The sequence below is a fragment of the Delphinus delphis genome, chromosome 2 (assembly GCF_949987515.2).
Source record: "Delphinus delphis chromosome 2, mDelDel1.2, whole genome shotgun sequence".
In the NCBI taxonomy this organism is placed as follows: Eukaryota; Metazoa; Chordata; class Mammalia; order Artiodactyla; family Delphinidae; genus Delphinus; species Delphinus delphis.
In genome coordinates this window covers 8,903,869-8,916,186 of record NC_082684.1, presented here as the reverse complement: position 1 = coordinate 8,916,186, position 12,318 = coordinate 8,903,869, and the positions used below count along the sequence as shown (strand labels likewise).

Below are 12,318 nucleotides of genomic sequence, written 5' to 3'. Positions count from 1 at the left end.
GGCATGAAGTGAGGGAAGAGCTCAACTCATGGAAAATTAAAATCCCAGGGGAGTCTCTATTTTTATTAAGTTGGCGAATCAGCCATGAAGGTATTTCCCTTATAGCCTTGAGTCTCTTTGGGAGCCTGTGATATTGTACTGGGAAAGTGACAAGATGATGACAGGTATCATAGGGTTATTAGAGATCTGCATTTACAATTTCTGCTGTTTTTATTTAAAATAAAAAGAAGAAGGAAGGAAGGAAAGCAGAAGGGAAGGGAGGAAGGAAGGGAAAGAAAAATAATAGATCTCACAAAATGCCCACTGATTGGGCTTCACAGTGTGGTCTCTGGAAGCATGGGTGATTGGCCTGCATCTGTCCTCCATGAGAGGCAGCAAGGCGGCCAACTTGTCAGGCCCTTTGCCGTGACAGGAGATCCCACCTGGTAACCAGACATTCGGCCGAGCAGTGGTCCGTCCACCAGCACATGCTTGCAAGCTCCACAGTCACGGTGTTAACTCACGAGCTTCTCCTTCTCTCCAGAATTCGTTTGTTCGCTGGATGCCTCAGATGAGTTCCTCAAGGAGCGGGTGATGAATCTCCCCGAGAGCATCGTGGCGGGGACCCACTACAGCCAGGGCCAGTTCCTCCGGGCTCTGAGCAGCTACCGGGACAGGAACACTGAAGATGAGACTGTCCTCAACTACTTTGACGAACTTGAAATCTATCCGATACATATTGGTACGAAATAAACTCAAGGATAACCTGCAAGTGGAGCAGGGCTGCCCGGTGTCAGGACCCCCGGCCAACTGCGTGCACGCTTTCATAGGGCTGGGGGAGGGCGGGTCAGTGTAACCGTGTGCCCGGGGCCTGGGAAGTCACAGGATAAGACAGAGGAGTTGTCTACTTGAGGATTTGGTGGTGTGGCGGGTGTTATTGTCATATGAAAACATGCGGATATATTATGAAGTTGAATACCAAATTGGCATTTTTTATTTATTTTTAATTTTTTACCAAATTGGCTTTTTTTTTTTTTTTTTTGCGGTACGTGGGCCTCTCACTGCTGTGGCCTCTCCTGTTGCGGAGCACAGTCTCCGGACGCGCAGGCCCAGCGGCCATGGCTCACGGGTCCAGCCGCTCTGCGGCATGTGGGATCTTCCCGGACTGGGGCACGAACCCGTGTCCCCTGCATCGGCAGGCGGACTCTCAACCACTGCGCCACCAGGGAAGCCCCCAAATTGGCATTTTTTAAAGGGCACTTCAAAGATATGTGGTTTGCTGCCAGCTGCTTTGGGCCATTTCCCCAGTGTCCTTGGGGGCAGCGTCCTGTCCCCCTAGCATTGCAGGACACTGGTGCTCTTCAGAGAGCCGCTCCTGGCCTTTAAGACCAGCCAGCTGGCCCCTTAGCTACTCAGAAATCAAATAGCTCTTCATCGCATTCCTCCTGTTTCCTGTAAACACTTAACTCAGGGCTGAGCACCCAGCAGGCATCCAGTGAATATGATCTCTCATCAGCCTCACCTCCGCCATCATCGTCCCTGCCTCCAAATCCAATCTGCTGTAGCTGTTTCTCCTCCCCTTGGCTTGATGGGCCCCTGAACTTCCTTTCTGATTTTCTGGGTCTTGACACCTCTTCTTTGGGTTTGGTGAGAAACTGCTAGCCTGGTGGAAGCTTAGCAGCCAGGCTGACCTTTGGGATCTCCCGAGGCCTCTCTTCATCCCCCAGAACCAGCTGAGACAGCATCTGGATCCTGGAGTCCTGGGAGGCTTAGGGCTCCTCCACTCCTCCCCTGTCCTCCCCCCTCCTTTTCCTTCTCCTTCTTTTGGTCTCAATATTGACATTAGTCACATATTCTGGAGTTTGGACTTTTTTCTATTCGAGTAGGCTAACTGAAACAGTTAATTTTTTATGAATTGGAAATGTATCCTAGGGATTTGCCTGGTGATCCAGTGGTTAAGACTCCGTGTTTCCACTGCAGGGGGCATGGGTTCGATCCCTGGTCTTGTCCGGGAACTAAGATCTCGCATGCCGGGTGGTGCGGCCAAAAAATTAAATTAAAATAAAATAAAATAAAATAATAATCCCAGAATCAGGACTTCCCTGGTGGTGCAGTGCTTAAGAATCCGTCTGCCAATGCAGGGAACATGGTTCGATCCCTGGTCCGGGAAGATCACACATGCCGCGGAGCAGCTAAGCCCGTGCGCTACAACTACTGAGCCTGTGCTCTAGAGCCCATGAGCCACAACTACTGAAGCCCTCGCACCTAGAGCCCGTGCTCGGCAACAAGAGAAGCTAACGCAATGAGAAGCCTGCGCACTGCAACGAAGAGTAGCCCCAGCTCGCTGCAACTAGAGAAAAGCCCATGTGCAGCAATGAAGACCCAAAACGGCCAAAATAAATTAAAAAAAAAAAAAGTGTCCCAGAATCATTGATTCTCAGAAACAGAAAACAAAAGAAACCTGGAGGTCACCCAGCCCAGCCTCCAAGTACAGGACTTCCTTCTGTGGAAACCCCCAAGTGAAGTGCCCCAGTCTCTGCTTGAATGCTTCCCGGGGTGGAGAACTCATTCCTTTTGAGGAGGTCCACACGCCCATCCATCCATTCAAATCAGCGGTGACCGTCACAGCTCAGACCTGAGCCCCAGTCTTGCTCCCTGTGACCCCCAGAGACCAGTCTGATATTTGCCAGTGAGACCAGAAATTCTAAACTGTGCTGGTAACTAGAAAAGGAAACACTCATATGGTAATTTACGCAATCTACCATCACAAGATTATAGTAATAGAATTTTCCCAAAAATGGATTCAGAATAGATTGCAGGCAGGACCAGATTATATATTTTTTTAAAATTTATTTTTGGCTGCATTGGGTCTTCCTTGCTGCACGCGGGCTTTCTCTAGTTGCAGTGCGCGGGCTTCTCATTGGTGGCTTCTCTTGTTGCAGAGCACAGGCTCTAGGCACGTGGGCTTCAGTGGTTGCAGCACGTGGGCTCAGTAGTTGTGGCGCACGGGCTTAGTTGCTCCGCGGCATGTGGGATCTTCCCGGATCAGGGCTCGAACCCATGTCCCCAGCACTGGTAGGCGGATTCTTAACCTCTGCACCCCCAGGGAAGCCCCAGGACCAGATTATAAATGTCTGTATTGCTCTCTTCCTCTCTTCTGGTTTTTAAAGATGTAGGAAAACTCGAAGACGCTCAGAACAGACTTGCTATCAAACAGCTCATCAAAGAGATTGGGGAGCCTCGCAATTATGGTTTAACGGATGAAGAAAAGGCAGAAGAGGAGCGGAGGGCTGCTGAGGAACGGCTGGCCAAGGAGGCCATGGAGGAGGCAGAGCGACAGCACAAGGAGGCTGCGGAGATGGCAGAGAAGATCGCTCGCTGGGAGGAGTGGGTGAGTGTGTGCACACGCGTCGGGGCGGGCGAGTGGGTGGGGGATGGGGGCTGGGGGCTGGCAAGACCATTCCGGCCTCTCGCGCTTCCCATCCGGCTAATAGAGAAATGTCATGGAAATACCCCAAACAAATTTTTGTTGTTTTTTTGTTTTTGTTTGTTTTGTCATATGTACCATTTCTTTTTCTTTTTTTAAAATTTCTTTCATATGTACCATTTTTTAAAAGATGCCCCGGTCTTTTGCTTAGGGTAAATAACAAGGATAATAACAGCTAGCCATTGACATAGCATTAACAATACACATCGTTGTGAAAGTGTGCCATTTGCTGCCTGTCAACCTGGTGATTTCATCTGGTTTTCCTCCATTTACCCATCCAACTTGGGTGGTCAGCCTCATTCTACCCTTCTTCTCCAAATCACTGAGTCTTATCTATTCTGCCTCCTAAAACAGCACTCACATCCACCTGCAGGGCTCCCTTCTCCTGACCAGGGTGCCAGAATGATGTGATGCCTTCTGGCCGGTCTCCCCAGCTCCACCCTCCATCTCCAGTGTGTTTCCCTGCTGCTGCCAGGTGATCCTTCTAAAATACAGATCTAGGCTTCCCTGGTGGTGCAGTGGTCAAGAATCCGCCTGCCAACGCAGGGGACACGGGTTTGAGCCCTGGTCCGGGAAGATCCCACATGCCACGGAGCAACTAAGCCCGTGCACCACAACTACTGAGCCTGCACGCCTAGAGCCCATGCTCCGCAACGAGAGAAGCCACTGCAGTGAGAAAATGGCGCACTGCAACAAAGAGTAGCCCCCGCTCGCCGCAGCTAGAGAAAGCCCGGCGCAGCAACAAAGACCCAACGCAGCCAAAAATAAATAAATAATTAAATAAATTTATTTAAAAAAAACAAAAAGTAAAATACAGATCTGGACTTCCCTGGCAGTCCAGTGGTTAAGACTCCATGCTCCCAATGCAGGGGGCACAGGTTCCATCCCTCGTCGGGGGAGATCCCACATGCCTCTTGGCAGGGCCAAAAAAAAAAGAAAAATACAGATTCAGCACGTCAATTCTCTGTTTAAACGCTTCACAGGCTGTTCATCGCTGTTCGATGAAAGTCCAAACTCCTTACCGTGGCCCCCAAGGTCCTCTGTGACCTGGCTGCCTCTGACATCTCCATGCATTTAAATAAAGTTCCATCTGTGTGATTAACTTCTTCCCTTGCTTCAAGTCTTTGCTAAAAGTCATCTTTCTAATGAGGCCTTTCCTGGACACCATATTTAAAATTTCAGCACCCGCCCCACTGCATAACACGTCCTATCCCTTTCTATACTTTTAAATTTCCCTCTTGGGACTTCCCTGGAGGCCCCATGGTGAAGGCTCCTCGTTTCCCGATGCAGGGGACACAGGTTCAATTCCCTAGTGGGGGAACTAAGGTCCTGCATGCCAAAAAAACACAAAAACAAAAAAAATAGATTTCCCTCTTTGCATTTATTCTACCTAAGGCAGTAAATGTATTTTATATCTTTATCTTGTTTCTTGTCTTTTGGCTGCACATTTAACTAATGTCCATGGCCAGGAGTGGGCCGGACTGATGGGCTTAAGTCCCACCCAATCCACTAGGCTGAGAAGGGAGATTTCTCAAAGGAAATCTGGAATTATTAGTCCTGAGAGAGGGGGGCTGTATGCTGAGCATAACACAAGTCCACCAGATCAATACCTTCGAGAGTTTCTACTAGCACTTTTTTTTTTTTTTTTTGGCTGCGTTGGGTCTTCGTTGCTGCGCGCAGGCTTTCTCTAGTTGCGGCGAGCGGGGGCTACTCCTCATTGAGGTGCGCGGGCTTCTCATTGCTGTGGCTCCTCTCTTGTTGCAGAGCACAGGCTCTAGAGTGCGCGGGCTTCAGTAGTTGTGGCGTGCAGGCTTAGTTTCTCTGCGGCATGTGGGATCTTCCCCAACCAGGGCTCGAACCCATGTCCCCTGCATTGGCAGGTGGATTCTTAACCACTGGGCCACCAGGGAAGTCCCTATTAGCACTTCTATGATTCTGTGATCCTTCCTTCCTTCCTTCCTTCCTTCCTTCCTTCCTTCCTTCCTTCCTCTTTCTTTCCTTCTTTCTTCCTTCCTCCCTTTCTTTCTCTCTTTCTTTCTTTCTTTCTCTCTTTCTCTCACTTTGCTTCATCTGGGCAGCTAGAAATTATTTTGGTTTAAGAAGTGAGGTAGGATCATCATCATCATTATCATCATCACCATCATCATCATCATATCATCAGCATCATCTTTTTGCCTGTCCTAGAGGGATTTGGATTGCCTAAGTAATTAAGAAAGTGAACATACTAGAGAATGGACTTGAGGATATGGGGAGGTGGAAGGGTAAGCTGTGACAAAGTGAGAGAGTGGCATGGATATATATACACTACCAAAGGTAAAATAGATAGCTAGTGGGAAGCAGCTGCATAGCACAGGGAGATCAGCGTGGTGCTTTGTGACCACCTAGAGGGGTGGGATAGGGAGGGTGGGAGGGAGGGAGACACAAGAGGGAAGAGATATGGGAACATATGTATATGTATAACTGATTCACTTTGTTCTAAAGCAGAAACTAACACACCATTGTACAGCAATTATACTCCAATAAAGATGTTGAAAAAGAAAAGAAAGTGAACAAAAGGGGTGATTAATAAAGATAAATCATGCTGGAAAAAAGAAAAAAAGAAGTGAAGTAGGGGTCCAGTTTATTATTTTCTATATGACTAGGCAGTTGTTAAAACACCACTTACATATTTTCCCTGTCAATTAGAAATACCATCTTTATCATAACATGATGAACATTTATAGCAGTATCTACTTCTAGTGCACTCTGGGGTGAGTCGTATGAAACCGTTCTTCTTTTTCCCTCTATTTATTGCACCCCCGAATGTTCTATTTGTAGAGTAAACGACTAGAGGAAGTTAAAAGAGAAGAAAAAGAATTACTGGAGGCCCAGTCTATTCCCTTGAGAAACTATTTAATGACCCACGTCATGCCAACGCTTATGCAAGGTCTGAATGAGTGTTGTAAGATCAGACCCGATGATCCTGTTGATTTTCTGGTAAGAGATTGAAGGCTTTTTTTTTTTATATCAATTTGAAAATAAAATATACCCAAATCTAAATGAAAAGCCAGTTGAGACAGAGAAATTGTGTGTCTGGTTATTTGGGAAATAGCCTCTAACACCTTCATCACATTTTATAATAAGATTTTTGTTACTCATTTCAAAGAAAAAATTTGTGCACTTTCATTTTTAAATTGTAAACATTAATAGTACAAATTAATGTACTATTAATTCTAAATTAATAGTACATTCTAAATTGTTGACTTTTTTTCTTTTTTCTCAATTACAGGCAGAGTATCTTTTCAAGAACAATCCTGAAATGCAGTGAAATTTTAAAGATCTCATGTCATATACTTTTACAGAGCTGGAGATGACTTTAACATTGTAATTTGAAAAATTTCTTTAAAAAATGATTTTCTGGTTTTGGGGAAATTCTTTTTTTCTCCCTGCAAACAAATATTTTATTAAGTAGATTCATTATAAAAAGCTCTATGGCAACGAGTCACCACTTCATTAAAACCATATTTTGAGAGGTAAATTGTTAAAGTATCTGTGCATAGCTCATGGAATAAATATTGATTTAATATTTCATTCTTTGTCTGAGTATTCTGTACACTAATGTTTATAGTAATTTAATTTATAGCATGAAGAAAATCAGACTATGTATTATTCTAACATGTAAGCTAATGAATTTATGTGATTTGTTATGTCCCCAATATTAGTGGTGTTAGAAACGGAAATAAATTAGAACAGTTTATGCTTTCTGAGTCACAGTAAGTCAGACATGTTTGTTTTCTGCAAGGTTGTTTTTTGAGTTCAAGGTCAGCACCCAACCTATGAGTCAGAGAGTATTCTAAACTGCTTGGTAGAAAGATTCATGTAACAAGATGAATAATTTTTAATATCTGTGATAATTAGAAAGTTGCTAAATATTTTTAACCAACTAACTTTACCACTATGGCCTTTTCAGCTCTAAAAATCCTATAATTCCCAGAATTACACTGGATGAGAAATCAGTTTAGGTTTATCTTAATGGCATATATATTTCATTTCTTTAAATAATGAAATCCGAATATAACTGCACTCTTTTTTTGTGTGGCAAAATACACACAACATAAATTTACCATTGCAACCATGTGAAGGTGTACAGTTCGGTGGCACTAAGTACATTCATGATACTGTCCACTCATCACCACAATCTAGCTCCAGAACTTTTCCATCACCCCAGTTGGAAGCCCTGTACGCATTAATCAGTCACTCCCCATTATCCGCTCCCCTCAGGCTCCTAGCAAACACTAATCTGCTTCCTATCTCTATGGATTTGTCTAGTTTGGATATTTTATATAAATGGAATGATGCAATATGTGGCCTTCTGTGCCTGGCTTCTTTCACTTAGCATGTTTTCAAAGTTCATTCATGTTGTAGCATCTATCAATACTTCATTCCTTTTTATGGCTGAAAAATATTCCACTGTACAGATAGCCCATATTTTGTTTAATCATTCATGTGTTGATGGACAGTTAAGTTGTTTCCACCTTTTGGCTGTTGTGAATAGAGCGGCTATGAACGTTTGAGTACAGCTTCCTGTTTGAACCCCTGTTGTCAATTTTCGGTAGAAACCTAGGAGTGGAAATATCGTCACACGGTAATTTTGTATGGGGAACCACCAGACGAGTGGGTGTGTAGCAGTACCACGTTGTAACTAAGCATCTTTTCATGTGCTTGCTGACCAGTTGTGTATCTTCTTTGGAGAAATCTATACTCGAGTCCTTTGCTCACTTTTTATTTGGGCTGCCTTTTTGTTACTGAATTGTAAGAGTTCTTTATATATTCTGGATAGAAGATCCTTATCAGATATGTGATTGGCAAATATTTTCTCCCGTTCTGTGGCTTGTCTTTTCACTCTCTTGATAATGCCCTTTAATGCACAAAAACTTTAAATTTTGATGAAGTCAATTTACCTATTTTTCCTTTACTTCACTGCACTATTTTTGATCCTTATTTTAATCGAAAACACTAAGTAACTAAAGAGAATACCTTTTGGACAGTTTGAAATCACTGGTCTTTATAATAGTTACATTTTCAGGCCTTCAGGATGGTTACATCTGGTGACCTTGCTTCTCAGTTCACTGAGAAAACCCAAGCAACCGAAAGAGAACTTCTACATCCTCCCACTGCAAACCTACCCCTGCCTTCCCTTCTGCTGCAGAGAATGGTCTGTGCTCCCACCTAAGATCAACCTGTGCCCTGAATCCCACCTCTTCTCACATAATCCAATTCTTCTCCTGTAATCATCCCTTCTCTCTCACAGCTTGCTTTTTCCCTCTCCTCTGGATCATCACCCTTAGCTTCAAACTTATTCTCCTACTAACTCTCATACGTCAAAACAAGACAAGACAAAAACCCAATTCAAATGAAAAATCCCTCCTAGACCTCCACATCTTCCTCCAACCGCGGGCACAAAATTCCTGTCCTCCTTACAGCCGGGTTACCAGTGACGTCCACATTTCCAAACCTAATTGTTAGTTCTCAGTCCTCATCTTCCTTGCCCTCTCCGATCATCTGACACATTTGATCATTTCCTCCTGAAACCCTCTCTTCCCCTCACCTGAATGTCTAACAGCCCCTCGAACTTTAGCATAGCCAGTCTAGCTGCAGATCCCTGTCTTCCTTCCCCTCACCTGCTGCTCCCACAATTTCCAATCTCAGGTATTGGCAACTCCATCCTTCCAGCCACTCAGGCCCTAAACTGTGGAGGCATCCCTGGTTCTTTTCTTATTCTCTTACCCCATATTCCATGCATCAGTTCATCACATTGGCCCAACTTTCAAAACATATCCGAACTCTGTCTGCTTCTTACCCCTCCAACGTTACTGTCCTGGCCTGCTCCTTTCTGTGACTTCTTTCAACATCCCAACAGGGGAATCTTGTTAAAACACAAGTCAGATCTGCTTAAAAGCCCCTCAGTGCCTTCCGATCTCACACGGACGGGGAGGCAAAGTCCTGACCTGGGCCTTCGAGGCCTGATACAGTCTGACTCCTCGTGACCTCACTGCCCCCTCACTAAAATCCTCACTGCCAAGTGCACTCCGTGTTGGGGCCTTGGCCTGGAAAACTTGGCTCCCACATATCCACGTGGCTTACCCTCACTTCATCCGCGGCTCAGCTCAAATATCACCTCCTCAGAGAGGCCCCCCAGATTGTCCTCCCAATGACATCCCACGCTGTTCCTTTTCTCTGCTGACACTCGACATCATTTTATATGCCCATGTACTTATTGTCTATATCCCTCACTAAAATGTAGCCTCCACGGAGGCAGGGATTTTGTTTTGTTTTTCTGTCTCTCTACAGACTAAAAAATTGCATAGCACATGGTAGAGGTATGATAAATATCAGTGTATGAAGCTGTTTAGCTGAAATTTTGCTACACAGCTATGTTTTTCATAACTAAATCAAATCTCTAGTTATTCAACAAAGTCCGTAGTCTATTTACATTTCTATATGGCTGTGACAGAACCCTTAAGTAACTCTGAGGGTCACCAAGATGCTTCACTAAGTGGCATCAATTTCGGTGAATTCACTATGGAGTCTGGCCCTCAGCCATGCAAGTTTAGAAGAGTGATCTCAGTAGCGTTTAAGGATAGCTAGGACCCTGAGACGCTGACATGTCTTAACAAATCTCCTAAGAGACCAGCAGAGAAGACAGAGTACCAATTTATTTACAATGAGAAACATAGTTGAGGGAGCTGAGACTGGCACCCGCTTCAGCAGTACATTCTCTTCTTGGAAGCAGGTTATAGTAGAAGCCAAATGATCAGAAGTGCTTGGTGAATGCAAAACCAAGACGAGGCATGAGTGCAGGCTGGCTTGATAGATCCATGCCTGCCGTGCCGGCCAAGCTGCTCTAGTCCTTGCCGGCAAGATGCGCTTTCCCAGACGTCGTTTGGATGGGCAGCGATGATGTTTACCCCTGTGACTCCCCTTGACATGTTCTTGTTTCAGATATATTAATATATTCACTCTCCCAGGTCTTTGTAGGTTAGGAGGCATTTACTTTCTTTAAGGTGACTTTTCATATTTCTGGTTTGATCCATTGTGTCATTTTATAATTAGGCTCTCTGAAGTCAATTCCTGCCTCCCCCCCAAATCTGAGTAGGTCAGCTTGTCACTGCTAAGCCTCCTCTGTATATACCTGTAATTTTTTTAAATTGAAGTATAGTTTATTTACAATGTTGTGTTAGTTTCGGGTGTACAGTAAAGTGATTCAGTTATACATACATATATATCTATTTTTTTTTCAGATTCTTCTCCCTATAGGTTATTACAGAATACTGAGTATAATTCCCTGTGCTGTACAGTATGTCCTATATACCTGTAATTTTGATAGACATTATTATATATACCTACATTTTGGATAAGCATATTCCTATATTACTTATAAAGAGCTGGTATCATTTACAATAACATAGCTAGGGACAAGCTAAGAAAGATGTATAAGTCCTCTACATTGAAAATTTAAAAACACTGCTGATAGTAATTAAAAGTGAAATAAATGGAGTGATACACTGTTTTTTTAAAAATATTTATTTATTTACGTGGCTGCATCAGGTCTTAATTGCAGCACGTGGGATCCTCGTTGTGGCATGCAGGGTCTTTTGTTGCAGTACGTGGGCTTCTCTCTAGTTGTGGTGCACGGGCTCCAGAATGCAAGGGCTTCGTAGTTGTGGTGCTGGGCCTTAGTTGCCCCACAGCATGTGGGATCTTAGTTCCCCGACCAGGGATCGAACCTGCGTCCCCTGCATTGGAAGGCGGATTCTTAACCACTGGACCACCAGGGAAGTCCCAAGATATACTGTTAATGGCTTATAAAGCTCTCTCTCTCTATATATATATTTTTTGCGGTACGCGGGCCTCTCACTGTTGTGGCCTCTCCCATTGCGGAGCACAGACTCCGGACGCGCAGGCTCAGCGGCCATGGCTCACAAGGGCCCAGCTGCTCCGCAGCATGCGGGATCCTCCCGGACTGGGGCACGAACCCGTGTCCCCTGCATCGGCAGGCGGACTCTCAACCACTGCGCCACCAGGGAAGCCCCGAAAGCTCAATATTTTTAATACTTCAACTTTTCTCCAAAATGATCTGTAGAGTCAATGCAGTCCCAATCAAAATCCCAGTGTGTTCCTTCCTTCCTTCCTCCCTCCCTCCCTCCCTCCCTCTCTCTCTCTTTTTGGTAGAAATTGATCATCTGTTTCTGAAATATATATGGTAATGCAAAGGACCTAGAATATAGAATAGTCTAGACAGTTTTGAGGAACAGCAAACCTGGAAGACTTCACTCTAAATATTAAGATTTATTATAAAGCTACAGTAATTAAGACAGACACATAGATCAATCGAACAGAATAAGGAGTCCAGAAACAGATCCACGTATTTACAATCACTTGATTTACAACAAAGGCCCTATTGCAATTCAATGGGGAAAGTATGGTCTTGTCAATAAATTCTGCAGGTCATTAGGAGATCTATATATTAAAAACAAATAAACAAACAACCCCCCCCAAATAAAAACACCTTGACCTCTACCTCACAGTGTATATAAAATTACTTTGAGATGGATCTTAGACCAAAATGTGAAAGCCAGAATAATAAAGCTTCTAGAATAGAATAAAACATAAGAGGAATTCTTCGTAACCCTGGAGTGGGCAAAGATTTCTCAAGACAACATTAAGAGTGAAAAGACAAGCCTCAGAATGGGGAAGATATTTGCAATACATACAAATGACAGAGGTCTTGTACTCAGAATATGTTAAAAACTCCTACAAGTCAATAAGACTGAAAACTCAATTTAAAGGTAGGCAGAAGACTTGAGTATCCA

The 12,318-nt window shown here is 44.1% G+C and overlaps 1 protein-coding gene across 4 annotated transcripts in view; it reads left to right on the top strand.

Moving 5' to 3' along the window:
- The window catches only part of AK7 (adenylate kinase 7), a 54,425-nt gene extending 47,652 nt beyond the window's left edge, over positions 1-6,773 (top strand). For all 4 annotated transcript variants that reach the window (XM_060003323.1, XM_060003324.1, XM_060003322.1 and 1 more), the window contains 4 exons: positions 524-721; positions 3,150-3,370; positions 6,284-6,442; positions 6,735-6,773. In XM_060003323.1, the coding sequence (XP_059859306.1) occupies positions 524-721; positions 3,150-3,370; positions 6,284-6,442; positions 6,735-6,773 (617 nt within the window). The remainder of the gene's footprint in view (positions 1-523; positions 722-3,149; positions 3,371-6,283; positions 6,443-6,734) is intronic.
- The last annotated feature ends 5,545 nt before the right edge of the window (positions 6,774-12,318 follow it).